A 19,464-nucleotide genomic window follows, 5' to 3' on the forward strand; every position below is an offset into this window, starting at 1 on the left:
TCTCTGTATCACTGGGGTATTTACCCCCACATCTCTATCTATCTGGGTTATTTATCCTCTGAGGTATTTACCACCTCTCACTCTATCTCTGTGGTATTTACCCCTCTATCTGTGGGGTATTTACCCCCAGAACTCTGGAGTATTTACCACCATTTCTTTCTCTCTGGGTTATTTATCCTCTATCTATGGGGTATTTACTCTCACTCCCTCAATCTCTGGGGTATTTACCCCCCTCTACCTCTGGGTATTTACCCCCCTCTACCTCTGGGGTATTTACCCCTCTCTATCTCTGGGGTATTTACCCACACCTCTTTCTGTCTCTAGGTTATTTATCCTCTGGTAAATAACCTCTCTCCCTATCTCTGGCGTAGTTACCCCTCAATCTTTGGGGTATTTACCCTCTATAACCTTACATCTCTCTCTGTGGGGTATTTACCCTCTCTCTCTGGAGTATTTACCCCCTCTATCTCTCTTGGGTATTTACTCTCTCTCTCTCTGGGGTATTTACCCCCTCTCTGTCTGGGGTATTTCCCCACTACCTCTCTCTGGGGTATTTACCCTCTCTCTCTCTGTCTGGGGTATTTACCCCCACTATCTGTCTCTCTCTGGGGTATTTACTCTTTCTCTCTCACTGGAATATTAACCCCCCCTAAGTATTTACCCTCTCTGGGGTATTTACCCTCTATCTCTCTGGTGTATTTACCCCCTCTACCTCTCTCTGGTGTATTACCCTCTCTCTCTGGGGTATTTACCCACTCTCTCTCTCTGGGATATTTACCTTTCTCTGTCTGGGGTATTTACCCGCTCTCTGGGGTATTAACTCCTCTCTCTGGGTTATTTACCTCCTCTATCTCTGGGGTAGTTACCGTCTCTATGGGGTATTTACTCTCTCTCACTGGGATATTAACCCCCTATCTCTGGGGTATTTACCCTCTACCTCTCTGGGGTATTTACCCCCTCTACCTCTCTCTCTGGTGTATTTACCCTCTATCTCTCTGGGGTATTTAATTCCTCTATCTCTCTCTCTCTGGGGTATTTACCCGCTCTCTGGGGTATCAATCCTATCTCTCTCTGGGGTATCTATCCTCTCTCTCTGGGGTATCTACCCCCTCTCTCTGGGGTATCTACCCCCTCTCTCTGGGGTATTTACCCTCTCTCTGGGGTATTTACCATTTCTCTCTGGGGTATTTACCCTCTGGGGTATTTCCCCTCTCTCTATCTGGGGTATTTACCCTCTGGGGTATTTACCCCCTCCAGCCCTTTCTCTGGGGTGTTTACCCCCTCTCGGGATTACTTACCTCTCTCCCTAGGGTAGTTACCCTCTCTCTGGGATATTTACTCCTCTCTGGGGTAATTACCAACTCTCTGGGGTATTTACCCTCTATCTGAGGTATTTACCCTCGCGCTCTCTCTCTCGGGTTTTTACACCTCTCTCTGGGGTATTTACCCCCTCTATCCCTCTCTCTGGGGTATTTACCCCCTCTCAGGATTACTTACCCCCTCTCTCTGGAGTATTTGCCCCTCTCTGGAGTATTTACCCTCTCTTGGATATTTACCCACTCTCTGGGGTATTTACCCACTCTCTGGGGTATTTACCCTCTGAGGTATTTACCCTCGCTCGCGCTCTCTCTGGGGTATTTACACCTCTCTCTGGGGTATTTACACCTCTCTCTCTCGGGGGTATTTACCCTCCCCCTCTCTGGGGTGTTTACCCCTATATGGGGTACTTAACCTCTCACTCTGGGGTATTTACCCTCTCTCTGGGGTATTTAACCTCTCTCTGGGGTATTTACCCTCTCTCTATAGGGTATTTACACTCTATGGGATATCTACCCCTTTCTGGGGTATTTACCCCTCTCTCTATGGGGTATTTACCCCTCTGTCTGGGGTATTTACCCCTCTCTGTGGGGTATTTACCCTCTCTCTGGGGTATCTTCCCCTCCCTCTGGGGTATCTTCCCCTCCCTGAGGTATTTACCCCTCCAACTGGGGTATCTACCCATCCCTCTGGGGTATTTACCCCTTGCTCTTGTATATTTACCCCTCTCTCTGGGGTATTTGCCCTCTCTCTGGGGTATTTATCCTCTCTCTAGGGTATTTACCCCGTCTCTATGGGGTATTTACCCCGTCTCTAAGGGGTTTTACCCCTCTCTGGGGTATTTACCCCTCTCTCTATGGGGTATTTACCCCTCCCTCTGGGGTATCGACCCCTCCCTCTGGGGTATTTACCCCTTGCTCTTGTATATTTACCCCTCTCTCTGGGGTATTTGCCCTCTCTCTGGGGTATTTATCCTCTCTCTAGGGTATTTACCCCCTCTCTATGGGGTATTTACCCCGTCTCTATGGGGTATTTACCCCTCTCTCTATGGGGTATTTACCCCTCCCTCTGGGGTATCGACCCATCCCTCTGGGGTATCGACCCATCCCTCTGGGGTATTTACCCCTCTGTCTGGTGTATTTAACCTCTCTCTGTCGTATTCAACCTCTCTCTCTGGGGTATTTATCCTCTCTCTGGGGTATTTACCCCCTCTCTCTATAGGGTATTTACCCCTGTCTGGGGTATTTACCCCTCCCTCTGGGGTATTTACCCTCTGTCTGGGGTATTTACCCCTCTCTGTGGGGTATCTACCCATCCCTCTGTGGTATTTGCCCCTCCCTCTGGGGAATTTATTCTCTCTCTTGGGTATTTACCCCTCTCTCTGAGGTATTTACCCCTCCCTCTGAGGAATTTACCCTCTCTCAGGGGTACTTGCCCCTCCCTCTGGGGTATTTACCCCTCTCTCTGGGGTACTTGCCCCTCCCTCTGGGGTATTTACCCCTCTCTCTGGGGTACTTGCCCCTCCCTCTGGGGTATTTACCCCTCTCTCTGGGGTATTTACCCTCCCCCTCTCTGGGGTACTTACCCCTCCCTCTGTAGTATTTACCCCTCTGTCTGGGGTATTTACCCCTCTCTCTGAGGTATTTACCCCTCCCTCTGAGGAATTTACCCTCTCTCTGGGGTATTTACCCCTCCCTCTGTAGTATTTACCCCCCTCTCTGGGGTATTTACCCCTCCCTCTGTAGTATTTACCCCTCTCTCTGGGGTATTTACCCCTCTGTCTGAGGTATTTACCCCTCCCTCTGGGGTATTTACCCCTCCCTCTGTAGTATTTACCCCTCTCTCTGGGGTATTTACCCCTCCCTCTGTAGTATTTACCCCCCTCTCTGGGGTATTTACCCCCCTCTCTGGGGTATTTACCCCTCCCTCTGTAGTATTTACCCCTCTGTCTGGGGTATTTACCCCTCTCTCTGGGGTATTTACCCCTCTCTCTGGGGTATTTACCCCTCCCTCTGTAGTATTTACCCCTCTCTCTGGGGTATTTACCCCTCCCTCTGTAGTATTTACCCCCCTCTCTGGGGTATTTACCCCCCTCTCTGGGGTATTTACCCCTCCCTCTGTAGTATTTACCCCTCTGTCTGGGGTATTTACCCCTCTCTCTGGGGTATTTACCCCTCCCTCTGTAGTATTTACCCCTCTGTCTGGGGTATTTACCCCTCTCTCTGGGGTATTTACCCCTCCCTCTGTAGTATTTACCCCTCTGTCTGGGGTATTTACCCCTCTCTCTGGGGTATTTACCCCTCCCTCTGTAGTATTTACCCCTCTCTCTGGGGTATTTACCCCTCCCTCTGTAGTATTTACCCCTCTCTCTGGGGTATTTACCCCTCCCTCTGTAGTATTTACCCCCCTCTCTGGGGTATTTACCCCCCTCTCTGGGGTATTTACCCCTCCCTCTGTAGTATTTACCCCTCTGTCTGGGGTATTTACCCCTCTCTCTGGGGTATTTACCCCTCCCTCTGTAGTATTTACCCCTCTGTCTGGGGTATTTACCCCTCTCTCTGTACATGTGCAGCGTTTACCTGACTCGCCGCCGTCTCCTGGAAACGCCCCGCCCAATGACGCAATGACGCTGATGGACCGGGTGTACGTGTGACGTCACCGGGCGGCCGGTGCCATGGAAACAGCGGCCTGAGGGAGAGCAGTGAAGAGCCGCCGTCACCACAGCAACTACCACCGTTAGCAGCATCGGCATCGCCGTGACCGTGACCGTGACCGTGAGGCAGGTCAGAGAGAGGCGGCGGCGGGCGAGTGACCGACCCACCCTCGCCGGAAAACCTCAGCCATTAGAGAGAAATCAGATTAACGTTTTTGGTGGGGCGACCCTCCCTCAGAGCCGCTGAGCAACTTCAGTTTATCTCTGATTTACAGCACCCACAGCCCTCCACCCCCACCCCCCCCCCCAGACACAGGGAGAGAGACAGACCCACCCCCACCCCCAGACACAGGGAGAGAGACAGACCCACCCCCCCCCCCCAGACACAGGGAGAGAGACAGACCCACCCCCACCCCCAGACACAGGGAGAGAGACAGACCCACCCCCACCCCCAGACACAGGGAGAGAGACAGAGAGACAGACCCAGACCCACCCCCACCCCCACCCCCAGACACAGGGAGAGAGACAGAGAGACAGACCCAGACCCACCCCCACCCCCAGACACAGGGAGAGAGACAGAGAGACAGACCCAGACCCACCCCCACCCCCAGACACAGGGAGAGAGACAGACCCAGACCCACCCCCACCCCCAGACACAGGGAGAGAGACAGACCCACCCCCACCCCCAGACACAGGGAGAGAGACAGAGAGACAGACCCATCCCCACCCCCAGACACAGGGAGAGAGACAGAGAGACAGACCCACCCTCAGACACAGGGAGAGAGACAGACCCATCCCCACCCCCAGACACAGGGAGAGAGACAGAGAGACAGACCCATCCCCACCCCCAGACACAGGGAGAGAGACAGACCCAGACCCACCCCCCACCCCCAGACACAGGGAGAGAGACAGACCCACCCCCACCCCCAGACACAGGGAGAGAGACAGAGAGACAGACCCATCCCCACCCCCAGACACAGGGAGAGAGACAGAGAGACAGACCCATCCCCACCCCCAGACACAGGGAGAGAGACAGAGAGACAGACCCATCCCCACCCCCAGACACAGGGAGAGAGACAGACCCACCCCCACCCCCAGACACAGGGAGAGAGACAGAGAGACAGACCCAGACCCACCCCCACCCCCAGACACAGGGAGAGAGACAGAGAGACAGACCCAGACCCACCCCCACCCCCAGACACAGGGAGAGAGACAGAGAGACAGACCCAGACCCACCCCCACCCCCAGACACAGGGAGAGAGACAGACCCAGACCCACCCCCACCCCCAGACACAGGGAGAGAGACAGACCCACCCCCACCCCCAGACACAGGGAGAGAGACAGAGAGACAGACCCATCCCCACCCCCAGACACAGGGAGAGAGACAGAGAGACAGACCCACCCTCAGACACAGGGAGAGAGACAGACCCATCCCCACCCCCAGACACAGGGAGAGAGACAGAGAGACAGACCCATCCCCACCCCCAGACACAGGGAGAGAGACAGACCCAGACCCACCCCCCCCCCCCAGACACAGGGAGAGAGACAGACCCACCCCCACCCCCAGACACAGGGAGAGAGACAGACAGACTGACCCAGACCCACCCCCACCCCCAGACACAGGGAGAGAGACAGAGAGACAGACCCAGACCCACCCCCACCCCCAGACACAGGGAGAGAGACAGACCCACCCCCACCCCCAGACACAGGGAGAGAGACAGACCCAGACCCACCCCCACCCCCAGACACAGGGAGAGAGACAGAGAGACAGACCCAGACCCACCCCCACCCCCAGACACAGGGAGAGAGACAGACCCACCCCCACCCCCAGACACAGGGAGAGAGACAGAGAGACAGACCCATCCCCACCCCCAGACACAGGGAGAGAGACAGAGAGACAGACCCACCCTCAGACACAGGGAGAGAGACAGAGAGACAGACCCATCCCCACCCCCAGACACAGGGAGAGAGACAGAGAGACAGACCCATCCCCACCCCCAGACACAGGGAGAGAGACAGAGAGACAGACCCACCCTCAGACACAGGGAGAGAGACAGACCCATCCCCACCCCCAGACACAGGGAGAGAGACAGAGAGACAGACCCATCCCCACCCCCAGACACAGGGAGAGAGACAGACCCAGACCCACCCCCCACCCCCAGACACAGGGAGAGAGACAGACCCACCCCCACCCCCAGACACAGGGAGAGAGACAGACAGACTGACCCCCTTCTAGAGAGAGAGAGACAGACCCACCCCCACCCCCAGACACATGGAGAGATATGGAGAGACTGACCCCCTTCTAGAGACACAGAGAGAGAGAGAGACAGACCCACCCCCACCCCCAGACACAGGAAGAGAGAGAGACAGACTGACCCCCTTCTAGAGACAGAGAGAGACCCATCCCCACCCCTTTCTTCCCCCCCCCCCAGACACAGGGAGAAAGACCAGAGAGTGACCCCCTTCCAGAGACAGAGAGACAGACAGACAGACCCCCCCCCCACCCTCCCCCCCCCCCCCCCCCCCCCCCCCCCAGACACAGGGAAAGAGAGACAGAGAGACTGACCCCCTTCTAGAGACAGAGACAGAGAGAGAGAAAGAAAGAAAGAGACAGACCCTTCCCCCCCCCCGACACAGGGAGAGAGACTGAGAGACTGACCCCCTTATAGAGACAGACAGACAGACCCACCCCCACCCAGACACAGGGAGAGAGACAGAGAGACTGACCCCCACCCCAGAGAGAGAGAGACTGATTTCCTCCCCAGAGACAATAAAGAGAGAGATTGATTTCCCCCCACAGAGAGTGAGGGAGAGACTGACCCCCCCTCCCAGAGTTGGGGGGGGAGAGAGAGAGAGAGACTGGGAAAGTCCAGAACTAGGTGTCACCATCTAAGAATAAGGGTGTAAGCCATCCAGGACTGAGATGAGGAAGAATCTCTTCACTCAGAGAGTTGTGAACCTGTGGAATTCTCTCCTACAAGAAAGGTGTTGGGGCCAGTTCTTTAGATATATTTAAGCTGGATGTGGCCCTTTCGGCGAAAGGGGTCAAGGGGTGTGGAGAGAAAGCAGGAATTGATATTGAGATTGCATGATCATATTGAATGGTGGTGCAGGCTTGAAGGGCCCAAATTGCCTACTCCTGTGCCTATTTTCTCCGTCTATGCCTAACTGAAAATCAGAACTTCTCCACTCAGTTTGGACTGAGTCTATGTATTTGTTAGTTAAGGAAGTGTCTAAATCTTTAATTTGTAGGAACCTGATTTAACCTAAACAAAAATAACTAAAGAACTGCAGATGCTGGTAATCAGAAACAAAAATAGAATTGCTGGAGAAACTCAGCAGCTCTGTCAGTATCTGTGGAGAGAAGTAGAGTTAATGTTTTGATCCAGTGACCCTTCGTTAGAACTGATTCCTATTCCTAATTCAGTTCACATTTGGCATTGAAGTGAAATCCACAGTTTAGATTCTGCAAGAGAAAAGACAGGAGCAGGAGTAGCCATTTGACCACACAAGCCTGCTCCACCATTCCGTACGATCATGGCCAATTGTCGAGTTTAATGCACTAATCCCCCCTCCCCCACCTTTCTCTACAAGAACTATATGAGCACTAATGGATACAAAAAGATGAGAACTGATGGGATCATGCGTGTTAAACTTAGCTGTGTTTAGGGTTTATTTAAAAGGGGCTCTTTGCGGTTTAATTACGGGGGCTCTATCAGCATTTCATTACAGGGGGGTTCTGTGTCGTGATTTAATTACAGGGATCACTTTGTTTTTGGGTTTATTTATAGAGGGCCTATATTGTGTTGAAAAGTGTGGCACAGTGGGACATTGCAGCCTCCCAGCATCAGGGATTCTGGTTCATTTCCAGCATTGGGTGACTAACTGTGTGGAGTTTACACAGTCCCATTGTGTCTGCATAGGTTTCCACTGGGTGCTCCCATTTCGTCCCTTTAAGTTGAATGCAGCAAGCAATCGCTAACTGTGTGTGACTTAGCACCTGATACTGTAAGTCTGATAGAGTCTTGGAGGTTGGCATGTCAAGGGATTCAGTAGAAGGAGGAGAGAGGTTACTTTTGCCTAAATAAAGCAGCTGGTTGGTGAGTGTGACTGGTAACTATTTCTAGTTATAGTCATTTAGCCATAAAGGTGTACAGCACAGAAACAGACCCTTTGGTCCAACATGTCCATACAGACCAGATACCCCAACCCAATCTAGTCCCACCTGCCAGCACCCGGCACATATCCCTCCAAACCCTTCCTATTCATGTACTATTCCTATTCAGATGTCTTTTAAATGTTGCAATTGTACCAGCCTCCACCACTTCCTCTGGCAGCTAATTCCATACACATACTCTGTGTGAAAAAGTTGCCCCATAGGTCTCTTTTATACCTTTCCCTTCTCCCCCTAAACCTATGCCCTCTAGTTCTGGTTTCACTCCCCCACCCCACCCCAGGGAAATACTTTGTCTATTTATCCTATCCATGCCAGAGATGTGGAGAAATTTATTTTCTTAGAGAGTAGTAAATCTGTGAAATTCTTTACCATAAAGTGTTGTTGAAACTGGGTCTAAAATATATTCAAGGCTGAAATAGACACATTTTTAATCTGTAAGCAAATCAAAGGTTGTGGGGAAAAGGTAGGAAGGTGCAGTTGAGGATTTATAAGATCAGCCATTATGTCTCTGAATGGTGGAACAAACTCAATGGGCTGGATGGCCTACTTGTGCACCTGATGTAGGGCTTTTGCCCGAAACGTCAATTTTCCTGCTCCTCAGATGCTGCCTGTCCTGCTGTGCTTTTCCAGCACCACTCTAATCTTGACTCTACTTCTACTCCTATATATTGTGCTCTTAGTGTAATCTTGTATGGCAAGACAGTTTTGATGGGTTGGAGGGCTTACTGATGTTTTGATGAAAGGATAAACTAAAAGGTTTTCTGTTCATCTTGAATTCTTTGAAACTATATTCTAAGGAAGATTTTATCGATTGTTGTTGCAGGATGTACAAGAGGGAGAAGAGCATTCAGATTAAGAGCAGTGCTTCTGCTCTCTACAACAATCTCAGTATTCTGCCCATCACTGATAAGAACCTCACTTACTTTGCTGTCATCCATGGCAGTGTGGTGAACATGGTTAGTGCTTCTACTGATGGTCTGAACCTCTCGCACAGGCAGCTGCAATCAAAGGAGGGAGGCATGGTACATGGTACTTCCTTAATCATACAGGTATGGACAGACTGCTTACATCACTTGAATTCCTTTCAATTTCCAAAATTAGATTCAGCTGAAGGCTCTCGGTCTGCACAGAAGCCACTGGATGACCTGAGCTTGTTCCTTTCACGTGTCCCAGCCCATGATGTACAATTTTACACGTCACCTTTAGTCTTGACACTTCATATCAGCATGCCAGAGCTCGTGGTATTATACCTTCAGGTTATGAAATGATAGATTGTCAGTGGTTTTTACTATATGCAAGAAGAACACCAGATCCAACAGGTTTATTTGGAAGTACAAGCTTTTGGAGTGCTGCTCTTTCATCAGGTAGCTAGTGGAGCAGGTTCATAGGACACAGAATTTATAGCAAAAGATCATAGTGTCGGACAACTGATGTGATATAGAGTCATAGACATTTACAGCGTGGAAACAGACTCTTCGGTCCAACTCATCCATGCAACCAGATATCCCAACCTAATCTAGTCTCACTGGCCAGTACCCGGCCCATATCCTTCCAAACCCTTCCTATTGATCTACCCATCCAGGTGCCTTTTAAATGCTGTAATTGTACCAGCCTCCACCACTTCCTCTAGCAGCTCATTCCATACACGCACCACCCTCTGCGTGAAAACGTTGCCCCTTAGGTCTCTTTCATATCTTTCCACTCTCATCCTAAATCTATGCCCTTATAGTTCTGAACTCCCCCACCCCAGGGAAAAGACTTGGTTTATTTATTCTACTGAACAAACCTAGATTGCTGTTAAGCCTTTCACCTTTTAGAATAGGTTACATGTTTCAATTCATTAAATGTAATTCCCATAACTTTTTTCAAATCACATTCCCGAGATAAGGTTTTATGAAAAAGGGTGACATCTTAGCTCACACAGTGCATTAAAGGTGTGAGGTTAGAGTCTGTATTCCGTCCAAAAGATGAAAGGCTGAACATCAATTTAGGTTTGTTCAATATATTGTTTCAGTTGTTTGACACTATGATCTTTTGCTATAAATTCTGTGTCCTATGATCCTGCTCCACTAGCTACCTAACGAAAGAGCAGCGCTACGAACGCTTGTACTTCCAAATAAACCTGTTGGACTATAACCTGGTTTGAGATTTTTAACTTTGTTCACCCCAGCCCACCACCAGCACCTCCACATCATATATGTTAAAAAGCCGTTTAGTGGAGGATAGGACTTAAACCATCATTACATGCTTGCATGAACATTCATTTACTGAGGTACGCACTACGTAGCATACAGGATTATTAGGATGTGGTGGATAAAAGATATTGAAGTGTTTAATCATCTAAGATTGTACTGAATGGCAGAGCAGGCTGTATTGGCAGGATGGCCTTCCTCTGTTCCTATGTTCCAATAAGCAACTACCCCTTAATCAATATTCTTTCCAATATGCAAAGCCGCTCTGAGGGACCTTGCATGGTGATTAGCCTGCTAGCCCTGTTTGCAACTTTCACTACTGATTCCCAGGGGTCTGCACAAAAGCTGTTCTAACCCAGCAACCATGTTTTCACTCTGTTTGCAATGGCTGCATGGTGAATCCCTAGCTAGTGAAACACAACTAAGTTGTTTAAATCAGGACTGCAGACCTACACAGCTCAACTGCAGGGTCATAACTGCAGATTCTTTTCCCCTCAATAATGGAGTGAAAAAAACAAAGAAGGAACTGATTTTGGTTAGGTCTTTGGGCAGGAGGCAGTGATTTGGAAGCTGCTGGACTTGGTTTTGGTTTTGTTCTCTCTAGTTATTCACAAGTTATTAACTTATTCAAAGCCCTGAGAAAAGAAAAAGTTTCAGTCTATAATAAGTAAGGAAAAGTCTCTGTAGGTCCACAGAAGCTCTTTACTTTGACAGGTGACATTGGAATTCATGCAAGATGTGTACAATCCAAATACTTGTAATACAGTCCAATAGATTCCATGAAGGCTTCGTGTTCAATGTTGAAACAGTTATCAAACTGGCAATTTACCTGGATTTTATCTCACCCTGGCAGATGGTGGAATTTGAATTCAATGAAAAGAATCTGGAATTAAGAATCTACTGATGACAATGAAATCATTTTTGATTGTCGAAAAAAACTCATCATCAATACCCACTAATTATCCACAATCTGAGCTACAAATCTTCTCCAAAATCTCAAATCCACTAATGTTCTTCAGGGAAAGAAATCTGCCATCCTCACCTGGCGTGGTCTACATGTGACTCCAAACCTGTAGCAGTTGACTCTCAATTGCCCTCTGAAATAGCCTAGCTATCACTACAAGATCTCAAAGAAATGAAACCAGGTGGATCACCTGGCATTGACCTGGGCACCAGCCCTGCTGAGCTAGCAAACTCTTCCTTACAGATATCTGGGGGCTAGTGCCAAAATTGGGAGAGCTGTCTCATAGACTTGTCAAGCAACAGCCTGACATAGTCACACTCATGGAATCATACCTTAGATGCAATGTCCCAGACACCACCACCATTTAGGGATGTTAAGCAACTCTTGGATAGGCACATGGATAGTAGTAAAATGTAGGGTATGTAGGTTAGTTTGATCTTAGAGTAGGATGAAAGGTCAGCACAATATCGAAGCTGAAGGGCCTGTACTGTTCTGTTACCATCCCTAGATATGCCCTGTCCCATTGGCAGGACAGACCCAGCAAAGGTATGGGTGGAGTTGCTGTGGGAGTCCTCAACATTGACTCCAGATCCCATGAAGCCTCATAGGCATAATCGTGGGCAAGGAAACCACCTGCTGATCGCTACATACTGTCCTCCCTCGGCTGATGATTCAGTATTCCTTCATGTTGAACAGCTCTTGGGGGGGAAGCACTGAGTGACATGGGCACAAAATGTATTCTGGGTGGGGGATTTCAGTATCCACTACCAAGGATGTCTTGGCAGCAGCACTGCTGATTGAGTTGATCGGGTTCTAAAGGACATTGCGACTAAACTTTGAGTCTGCAACAGGTTGTGAGGGAACTAACAGGAGGGAAGAACATGTTTGACGTCATCTTCCAGATTACTACCTGAGCAAATTAGCATAGGGATAAGAAAATTAAGGAAGTAAATAATGGTTAAAAGAGTGGTGTGAGAAAGAGGGGTTCCATTTCATAAGGCATTGGCATCACTTTTGGAACAGGAGGGATCTGTATCGATGGGACAGTCTCCACCTGAACTTATCTGGAACCAGTGTTCTCGTGAAAAGGACAAATAGGGTAGTCACGAGTGAATTGGGGGGGGGGAAGGGAAAGGGAAAATAAATGACAGCAAGTGTAAAGGTAAATAGAAAGGAAAGCAGCAGGTTAGCATGTGTGCAGGAGAGTTTAACTGCATGGCAGACGTATGAAATAAAGTGGAGCTGCAGGTACATAGGATAGTGGTGCAATTCTGGTCTCCTTCCTATGGGAAGGATGCTGTGAAACTTATCCTAGGAAACTTGAAAGGATTCAGGAAAGAACCTTTATTGGCCAGAGCGTTGTGTGTAGGAGTTGGGAGGCCATGTTGCAGCTGTCCAGAGCATTGGTGAGGCCACGTTTGGAATGTTGTATGCAATTCTGGTCTCCCTTCTCTAAGTAGGGTATTATGAAATTTGAAAGGGTTTGAGCTATAGGGAGAGGCTGAATAGGCTGTGGCTGTTTTTCCTGGATTGTCAGAGGCTGATGGGTGACCTTACAAAGGTTTATAAAATCATGAGGTCTTTTCCCTGGGTGGGAGAGTCCAGAACTAGAGGGCATAGGTTTAGAGTGAGAGGGGTAAGATTTAAAAGGGACTTAAGCGGCAACTTTTTCATGTGGAGGGTGGTGCATGTATGGAATGGGCTGCCAGAAGGAGTGGTGGAGGCTGTTACAATTACAACATTTAAAAGGCATCTGGATGGGTCCATGAATAGGAGGGGTTTAGAGGGATATGAGCCGACTGCTGGCAAATGGACTTAGATTAATTTAGGATATCTGGTCAGCATAGATGAGTTGGAGTGAAGGGTCTGTTTCCGTGCTGTACATCTCTATGACTCTAAGATTAAAAGGAAAAATAACTCGGGAGATATTATTAATCGAGATGTTAGAATGCAAAAAAGAGTATAAATACTAACATGAAGGCACTTTACCTGAATGCTTGTAGCATTTGAAACCAGCTAGGTGAGTTCACAGCACAGTGACTTAGTAGCCAATACAGAGACATGGTTGCAGGATGGTGATGACTAGGAGTTAAATATCCAGAGGTATCAGACTATTTGGAAGAGCAGATAGGAGGATAAGGGAGTTGGTATATCTCTGATATTTAAGGATGGCATCAGGGCAGTGGTGAGAGATTATATAGATTCTATGGAGAAAAAGGTTGAATCCATTTGGGTGGAAATTAGAAATTCTAAGAAGAAAATGTCACTGATAAGCGTAGTCTATAGGCTGCCAAATAATAACATCACATTGGGGCAGGCAATGAATAAAGAAATAACTAATGCCCATAAAAATGATACAAGGAAAATAACTGCAGATGCTGGAATCCAAAGTAGACAAGCAGGAGGCTGGAAGAACACAGCAAGCCAGGCTGCTCGTCTGAGCCGTCTGTTGATTTTGGAGTCTAGGGAGAGACTGTCCATGATGGTGGAGCCAAGGTATGTAAGCTTGTGGACTACCTCCAGCTTGTGGTTCGTTAATGGTAATGGCTAGCCGAAGTCCTGGCAGGCTCTTGAGAAGCTGTCCATGAGGCAATGCAGATGTGTGTTACCAGTGCCACGTCGTCTGCAAACAACATGCCCTTGATGAGTACTTCACGGACCTTGGTTTTCGTCTTCAGCCGGGACAGACTGAACAGCCTCACATCCGATCTGGTGTGGAGGGAGACACTATCAGTTGATGTTCCAAAGACCTGCTTCAGAATGACTGCAAAGAAGATGCCGAACAGGATGGGGGCAAGCACACAGCCGTGCTCCACACGCTGTGAATGTTGAAGGCCTCCAAAGAAGAGCAATCAAACTGAACGATGCCCTTCATGCCTATGTGGAATGTCTGAGCTATCCTGAGGAGCCTCGGGGGACAACCCATTCTGGCGAGGATTTTGAACAGGCTGTCTCTGCTCAGAAGGTCGAAGGCCTTTGTGAGGTCAATAAAGACGATGTAAAGTGGCTGTCTTTGCTCTCTGCATTTCTCTTAGAGTCATAGAGATGTACAGCACGGAATCGGACCCTTCCGTCCAACTTGTCCATGCCGACCAAATATCCCAACCTAATCTAGTCCCACCTGCCAGTACCCAGCCCATATCCCTCTAAACCCATCCTGTTCATATACCCATCCAGACACCTTTTAAATGTTGCAATTGTACTAGCCTCCACCACTTCCTCTGGCAGCCCATTCTGCGCATGTACCACCCTCTGCGTGAAAAAGTTGCCCCTTAGGTCTTTTACATCTTTCCCCTCTCACCTGAGCCTGTGCCCTCTAGTTCTGGTGTCCCCCACCCCAGGGAAAATACCTTGTCTCTTTACCGTATCCATGCCCCTCATAATTTTGTAAACCTCTATAAGGTCACCCCTCAGCCTCCAACGCTCCAGGGAAAACAGCCCTAGCCTATTCAACCTTTCCCTATAACTCAAATCCTCCAACATTGGCTACATCCTTGTAAATCTTTCCTGAATCCTTTCAAGTTTCACAGCATCCTTCCCATAGGAAGGAGACCAGAATTGCACGCAATATTCCAACAGTGGCTGAACCAAATCCTGTACAGCCGCAACATGACCTCCCAAATCCTGTAGTCTATAATCTGACCAATAAAGGAAAGCATACCAAACGCCTTCTGCACTGCCCTATCTCCCATTAAGTGTATAAGTCCTGCTAAGATTTGCTTTCCCAAAATGCAGTACCTCTCATTTATCTAAATTAAACTCCATTTGCCACTCCTCATTTCATTGGCCCACCTGATCAAGATCCCTTTGTACTCTGAGGTGCCCTTCTTCGCTGTCCACTGCACCTCCAATTTTGGTGTCATCTGCAAACTTACTAACTATACCTCTTATACTCACTTCCAAATCATTTATATAAATGATGAAAAGTAGGGGACCCAGCACTGATCTTTGTGACACTTCACTGGTCACAGGTCTCCAGTCTGAAAAACAACCCTCCACCGCCACACCCTGTCTTCTACTTTTGAGCCAGTTCTGTATCCAAATGGCTAAATCGCCCTGTTTTCCATAAGATCTAACTAGTCTCCCACTAGGGGAACCTTGTCGAACACCTTACTGAAGTCCATATAAATCATATCTACTACTCTGCCGCCACCAATCCTGGTGCCTTCCCAATAGGCAGGCTGTCTATTGCTTTACTTAGCTCTTCGGCAGTCGGCAATGCATCCAGTGATAGGCAGGCATTCCACGGCGTCTAGCACGTTGTCCTGGATGCTGTTGTCTCTGGAGTAGAGTTCCGAATAATGCTCCACCGATCTCTCCATCTGCTTGCCTTTGTCCTTGATGATCTCTCCTGTTATGGTTTTCAGTGGTGCTGTCTCCCTCTGGGTTGGACAGATGGTTTTCTTGATCCCCTCATTCACTCCACAGATGTTGCTTGTGTCAAATGATGACTGAATGCTTCTGCATAGCTGTAGCCAGTAATCATTTGCACAGTGTCTGACTGTTTTCTGGGTCTTGCCTCTTGCTGAACTTAGCGCTTACAGTGTTGCCTGGGTGGAGTGGCGTAGGTGCTCTAGTAATGCAATGCGCTTTGCCTCAATAACAGTGCCGAGCTTACTTGAGCTCGTTTCAAACCAGTCCTGTGTCTTGCCCTGTTTCTTTCCAAAGGCCTTGAATGCAGTGCTGTGGATAGTGTCGCTGAGAGAGTTCCATCTCCGCTGCGCATCTTCGAGTGACTTGATGAACTCTATCACTTTGTTTGGATGTTGGGGCTTATTGGCATCGATGTGCTACTTGCCTGAAGGCTTGGTGTAATGCATCTTCTTTGGCGAAGTCTGATCTTGCAGCAAACCAGAGAGTGATCCATGTCACAGTTGGCACTCTGGAAGGAGTGAGTCATGAGCACGTTTCTCAGGTGGTGGCATCTGGTGATTATCAGGTCTATCTGGTGCCAGTGTTTGGAGCGGGGATGTCGCCAAGACACTTTGTGCTGAGCTTTGGTCTGGAAGTAGGTGTTGGCAACACACAATTCGTGGAGCGTGCAATGCTCAGGCAGTCAATAGACAATAGGTGCAGGAGTAGGCCATTCAATATGATCGTGGCTGATCATCGTTGCCCGTTGTTATTCAGGTTGCTAATCCCAGGCATCTTGGCCAGGAGTCGTGGTCAACGCTCTCACTGGCATTGAAATTGCCAAGTAGCCGCAACTGTTCTTGACTTGAGATCCCCTGTAATATAGAACATAGAACATAGAAAAATACAGCGCAGTACAGGCCCTTCGGCCCTCCATGTTGTGCCGACCAAAGCCTACCTAACTTACACTAGCCCAATAACCTCCATATGCTTTTCCAATGCCCGCTTAAATGACCATAAAGAGGGAGAGTTCACCACTGCTACTGGCAGGGCATTCCATGAACTCACAACCCGCTGAATAAAGAATCTACCCCTAACATCTGTCCTATACCTACCACCCCTTAATTTAAAGCTGTGTCCCCTAGTAACAGCTGACTCCATTAGCAGAAAAAGGTTCTCAGTGTCTACCCTATCTAAACCCCTAATCATCTTGTACACCCCTATCAAGTCTCCCCTAAACCTTCTTTTCTCCAATGAAAACAGCCCCAAGTGCCTCAGCCTTTCCTCATACGATCTTCCTACCATGCCAGGCAACATCCTGGTAAACCTCCTCTGCACTCGTTCCAATGCCTCCACATCCTTCCTATAGTATGGCGACCAAAACTGCACACAATACTCCAGATGAGGCCGCACCAGAGTCTTATACAACTGCAACATGACCTCAGGACTCCAGAACTCAATTCCTCTACCAATTACGGCCAGTACACCATATGCCTTCTTCACAGCACTATTTACCTGGGTGGCAACTTTCAGAGATCTGTGTACATGGACACCAAGATCCCTCTGCTCATCCACACTACCAAGTAGTCTACCATTAGCCCAGTAATCCATCTTCTTGTTACTCCTACCAAAGTGAACGACTTCACACTTAGCTACATTGAACTAATATCATTGAGAGCTGGTCATAGAACTCCTCCTTTGCGTTTTGTGTAGAGTAAAGGGTTGGGGCAGATACGCTGACAAGATTGTCGTGCCTGTTGGATGTGTGGAGTCAAAGTAAGAAAATCCACCTTGTCCCGTTCTCGCTCAGCTCTACCATCTTCAGCAGCGAGTTCTTCATTGCAAAGCTAACCCCATGCTTTCTGGTCTCGTCTGAGCCCTTCCGCTACCAGAAGATGGTATCGTCTCTCTTATGTAGAGTTTCCGATTCTGTGAGGTGTGTCTCTTGGAGCGTTGCAGTGTCCACTTGGAGTCACGCAGTTCATTATTAATAATTACTGCTGTCGTATGTGTATCGCTGATCTCTTAAAGTTCATTTGATATACCAGTGGTCGCGGTCCGTATATTCTAGCATCCTAGTCCAAGTGCTGGCATCTTTCTTTGTCTTCTTATTGTGCTTGGTGCAGTGTTTACAGTCTGCAGTTCGGGTTACTTGTATCCTTGAGCCAAACGGAAAGTGGTGGCACAGCATCTAATTGGCTGGGGGCTGCCCAGCTTGAGGCAGGCGGTAGCTGTCCGGTGAGACACAATGATCTCTCCCTCCGCCAATCGCTTATAACCAGTAGACTGCTGCTTATCGTGTTGTGCTGTGAGAGGACAGCAGGGCTAAAGAGAATCTCAAAGCATTTTATACATACCTTCTCCATAATTGTCCTTTTGTTTTTAATGTATGACCACTCCAGGATAAAGGAGGGAACTTGTGCTTGGAGGTAGAGGATGTGAATGATTTCCTAAATAAGTGCTTTGTGTCGGTATTCACTCAGGAGAAGGATTTGGAGAACAGTGAGATTTGTGTGGAGCATGCTAATATGCTGGGGCATTTTGAGATCCTTTAATATCTTTTAAAAAAAATTAGGGTGGATAAGTCGCCAGACACCGATGGTATCTACTCCAGGTTATTGAAAGAGGCAAGAGAGGAGATTGCTGGCACATTGACCAAGTTCTTTAATCCTCGCTCGCCGTTGGAGAGGTCTTGGAGGGCTGGCAAGTAGGTAATGTTCCTCTGTTCAAGAAGGACAATAGGGATAATCCAGGAAAATATAGACCAGTGAGTCTCATGTCAGCGGTTGGGAAGCTATTGGAAAGAATTCTTAGGGATAAGGTTTATGCACATTTGGAAAAGCATGGCCTAATTTGGGACAGTCAGCATGACTTTGTGCAGGGCAAATCATATCTTACTAATGATTGTATTTTTTGAGGAGGTGACAAAGTTGATCAATAAGGATGGAGCAATGGATGTTGTTTACATGGATTCTTTAATTAAGGCTTTCAACAAGGTCCCTCGTGGTAGGCTCATGCAGAAGATTAAGATGCTTGAGATCTATGGTGATATGTCCATGTGAATTCAGAATTGGTTTGCCCATAATTGGGAGAGGGTAATGGTGGAAGGGTATTTTTCTGTCTGGAGGTCCATGACTAGTGATGTTCTGCTGACTTGGATAAAAATGTTGATAGTAAGTTTGCAGACAATAAAAGATCAGTGGAGTTGTGGATAGTGTAAAACATTGTCAAAGAATACAGCGGGATATAGATCAGTTGCATGCCTGGGTGGAGAAATGGCAGATGGAGATTAATTCGGGTAAGCGGGAGGTGCTGCACCTTGGGAGATCAAATGTTAAGGAAAATTATACAGTTAATGGCAGGACTCTGAACAGCGTTGATGTACAGAGGGATCAGAGGGGTTCAAGTCCATAGCTCCCTGAAAATGACCACTCCAGAAGATATGGTGGAAAAGAAGATATATGGTGTGCTTGCCTTTATTGGTCTGGGAATTGACTACAAGGATGCCATATTGCAGCTTTATAAGGTTTTGGTTAGGACACCCTTAGATTATTGCATTCAATTCTGTCGCCACATTGCAAGAAGGATGTGGAGGCTTTGGAGAGGGTGAAGTGGAGTTTTACCAGAATGCTGACGGGATTAGACAGTTCAAGCTTTAAGGAAAAGGTAGACGAACTCTGGTTGTTTTCTGTGAAGTGGTGCAGGAAGGGAAACTTGATAGAATATAAAATTATGAGATGCATCGATAGGGTTGATGGACAGAATCTCTTTCTAGTTGAAATGTCTTAAGTCTTGGCGGCATGCATTT

General features: G+C 48.2%; 2 protein-coding genes across 4 annotated transcripts in view; one reads left to right on the top strand and one right to left on the bottom strand.

Moving 5' to 3' along the window:
- The window catches only part of LOC132817489 (uncharacterized protein C2orf81 homolog), a 33,569-nt gene extending 29,603 nt beyond the window's left edge, over positions 1-3,966 (bottom strand). For both annotated transcript variants that reach the window (XM_060827959.1, XM_060827951.1), the window contains exon 1: positions 3,897-3,966. The gene's annotated coding sequence lies outside the window, so the exon portion shown is untranslated. The remainder of the gene's footprint in view (positions 1-3,896) is intronic.
- A 33-nt stretch (positions 3,967-3,999) lies between these two features.
- Positions 4,000-19,464, top strand: part of wdr54 (WD repeat domain 54) — a 70,103-nt gene continuing 54,638 nt past the window's right edge. For both annotated transcript variants that reach the window (XM_060827974.1, XM_060827983.1), the window contains exons 1-2: positions 4,000-4,100; positions 8,971-9,196. In XM_060827974.1, the coding sequence (XP_060683957.1) occupies positions 8,972-9,196 (225 nt within the window). In that variant the 5' untranslated portion in view covers positions 4,000-4,100; position 8,971. The remainder of the gene's footprint in view (positions 4,101-8,970; positions 9,197-19,464) is intronic.

Source organism: Hemiscyllium ocellatum, chromosome 1, assembly GCF_020745735.1.
Source record: "Hemiscyllium ocellatum isolate sHemOce1 chromosome 1, sHemOce1.pat.X.cur, whole genome shotgun sequence".
Classification (NCBI taxonomy): domain Eukaryota; kingdom Metazoa; phylum Chordata; class Chondrichthyes; order Orectolobiformes; family Hemiscylliidae; genus Hemiscyllium; species Hemiscyllium ocellatum.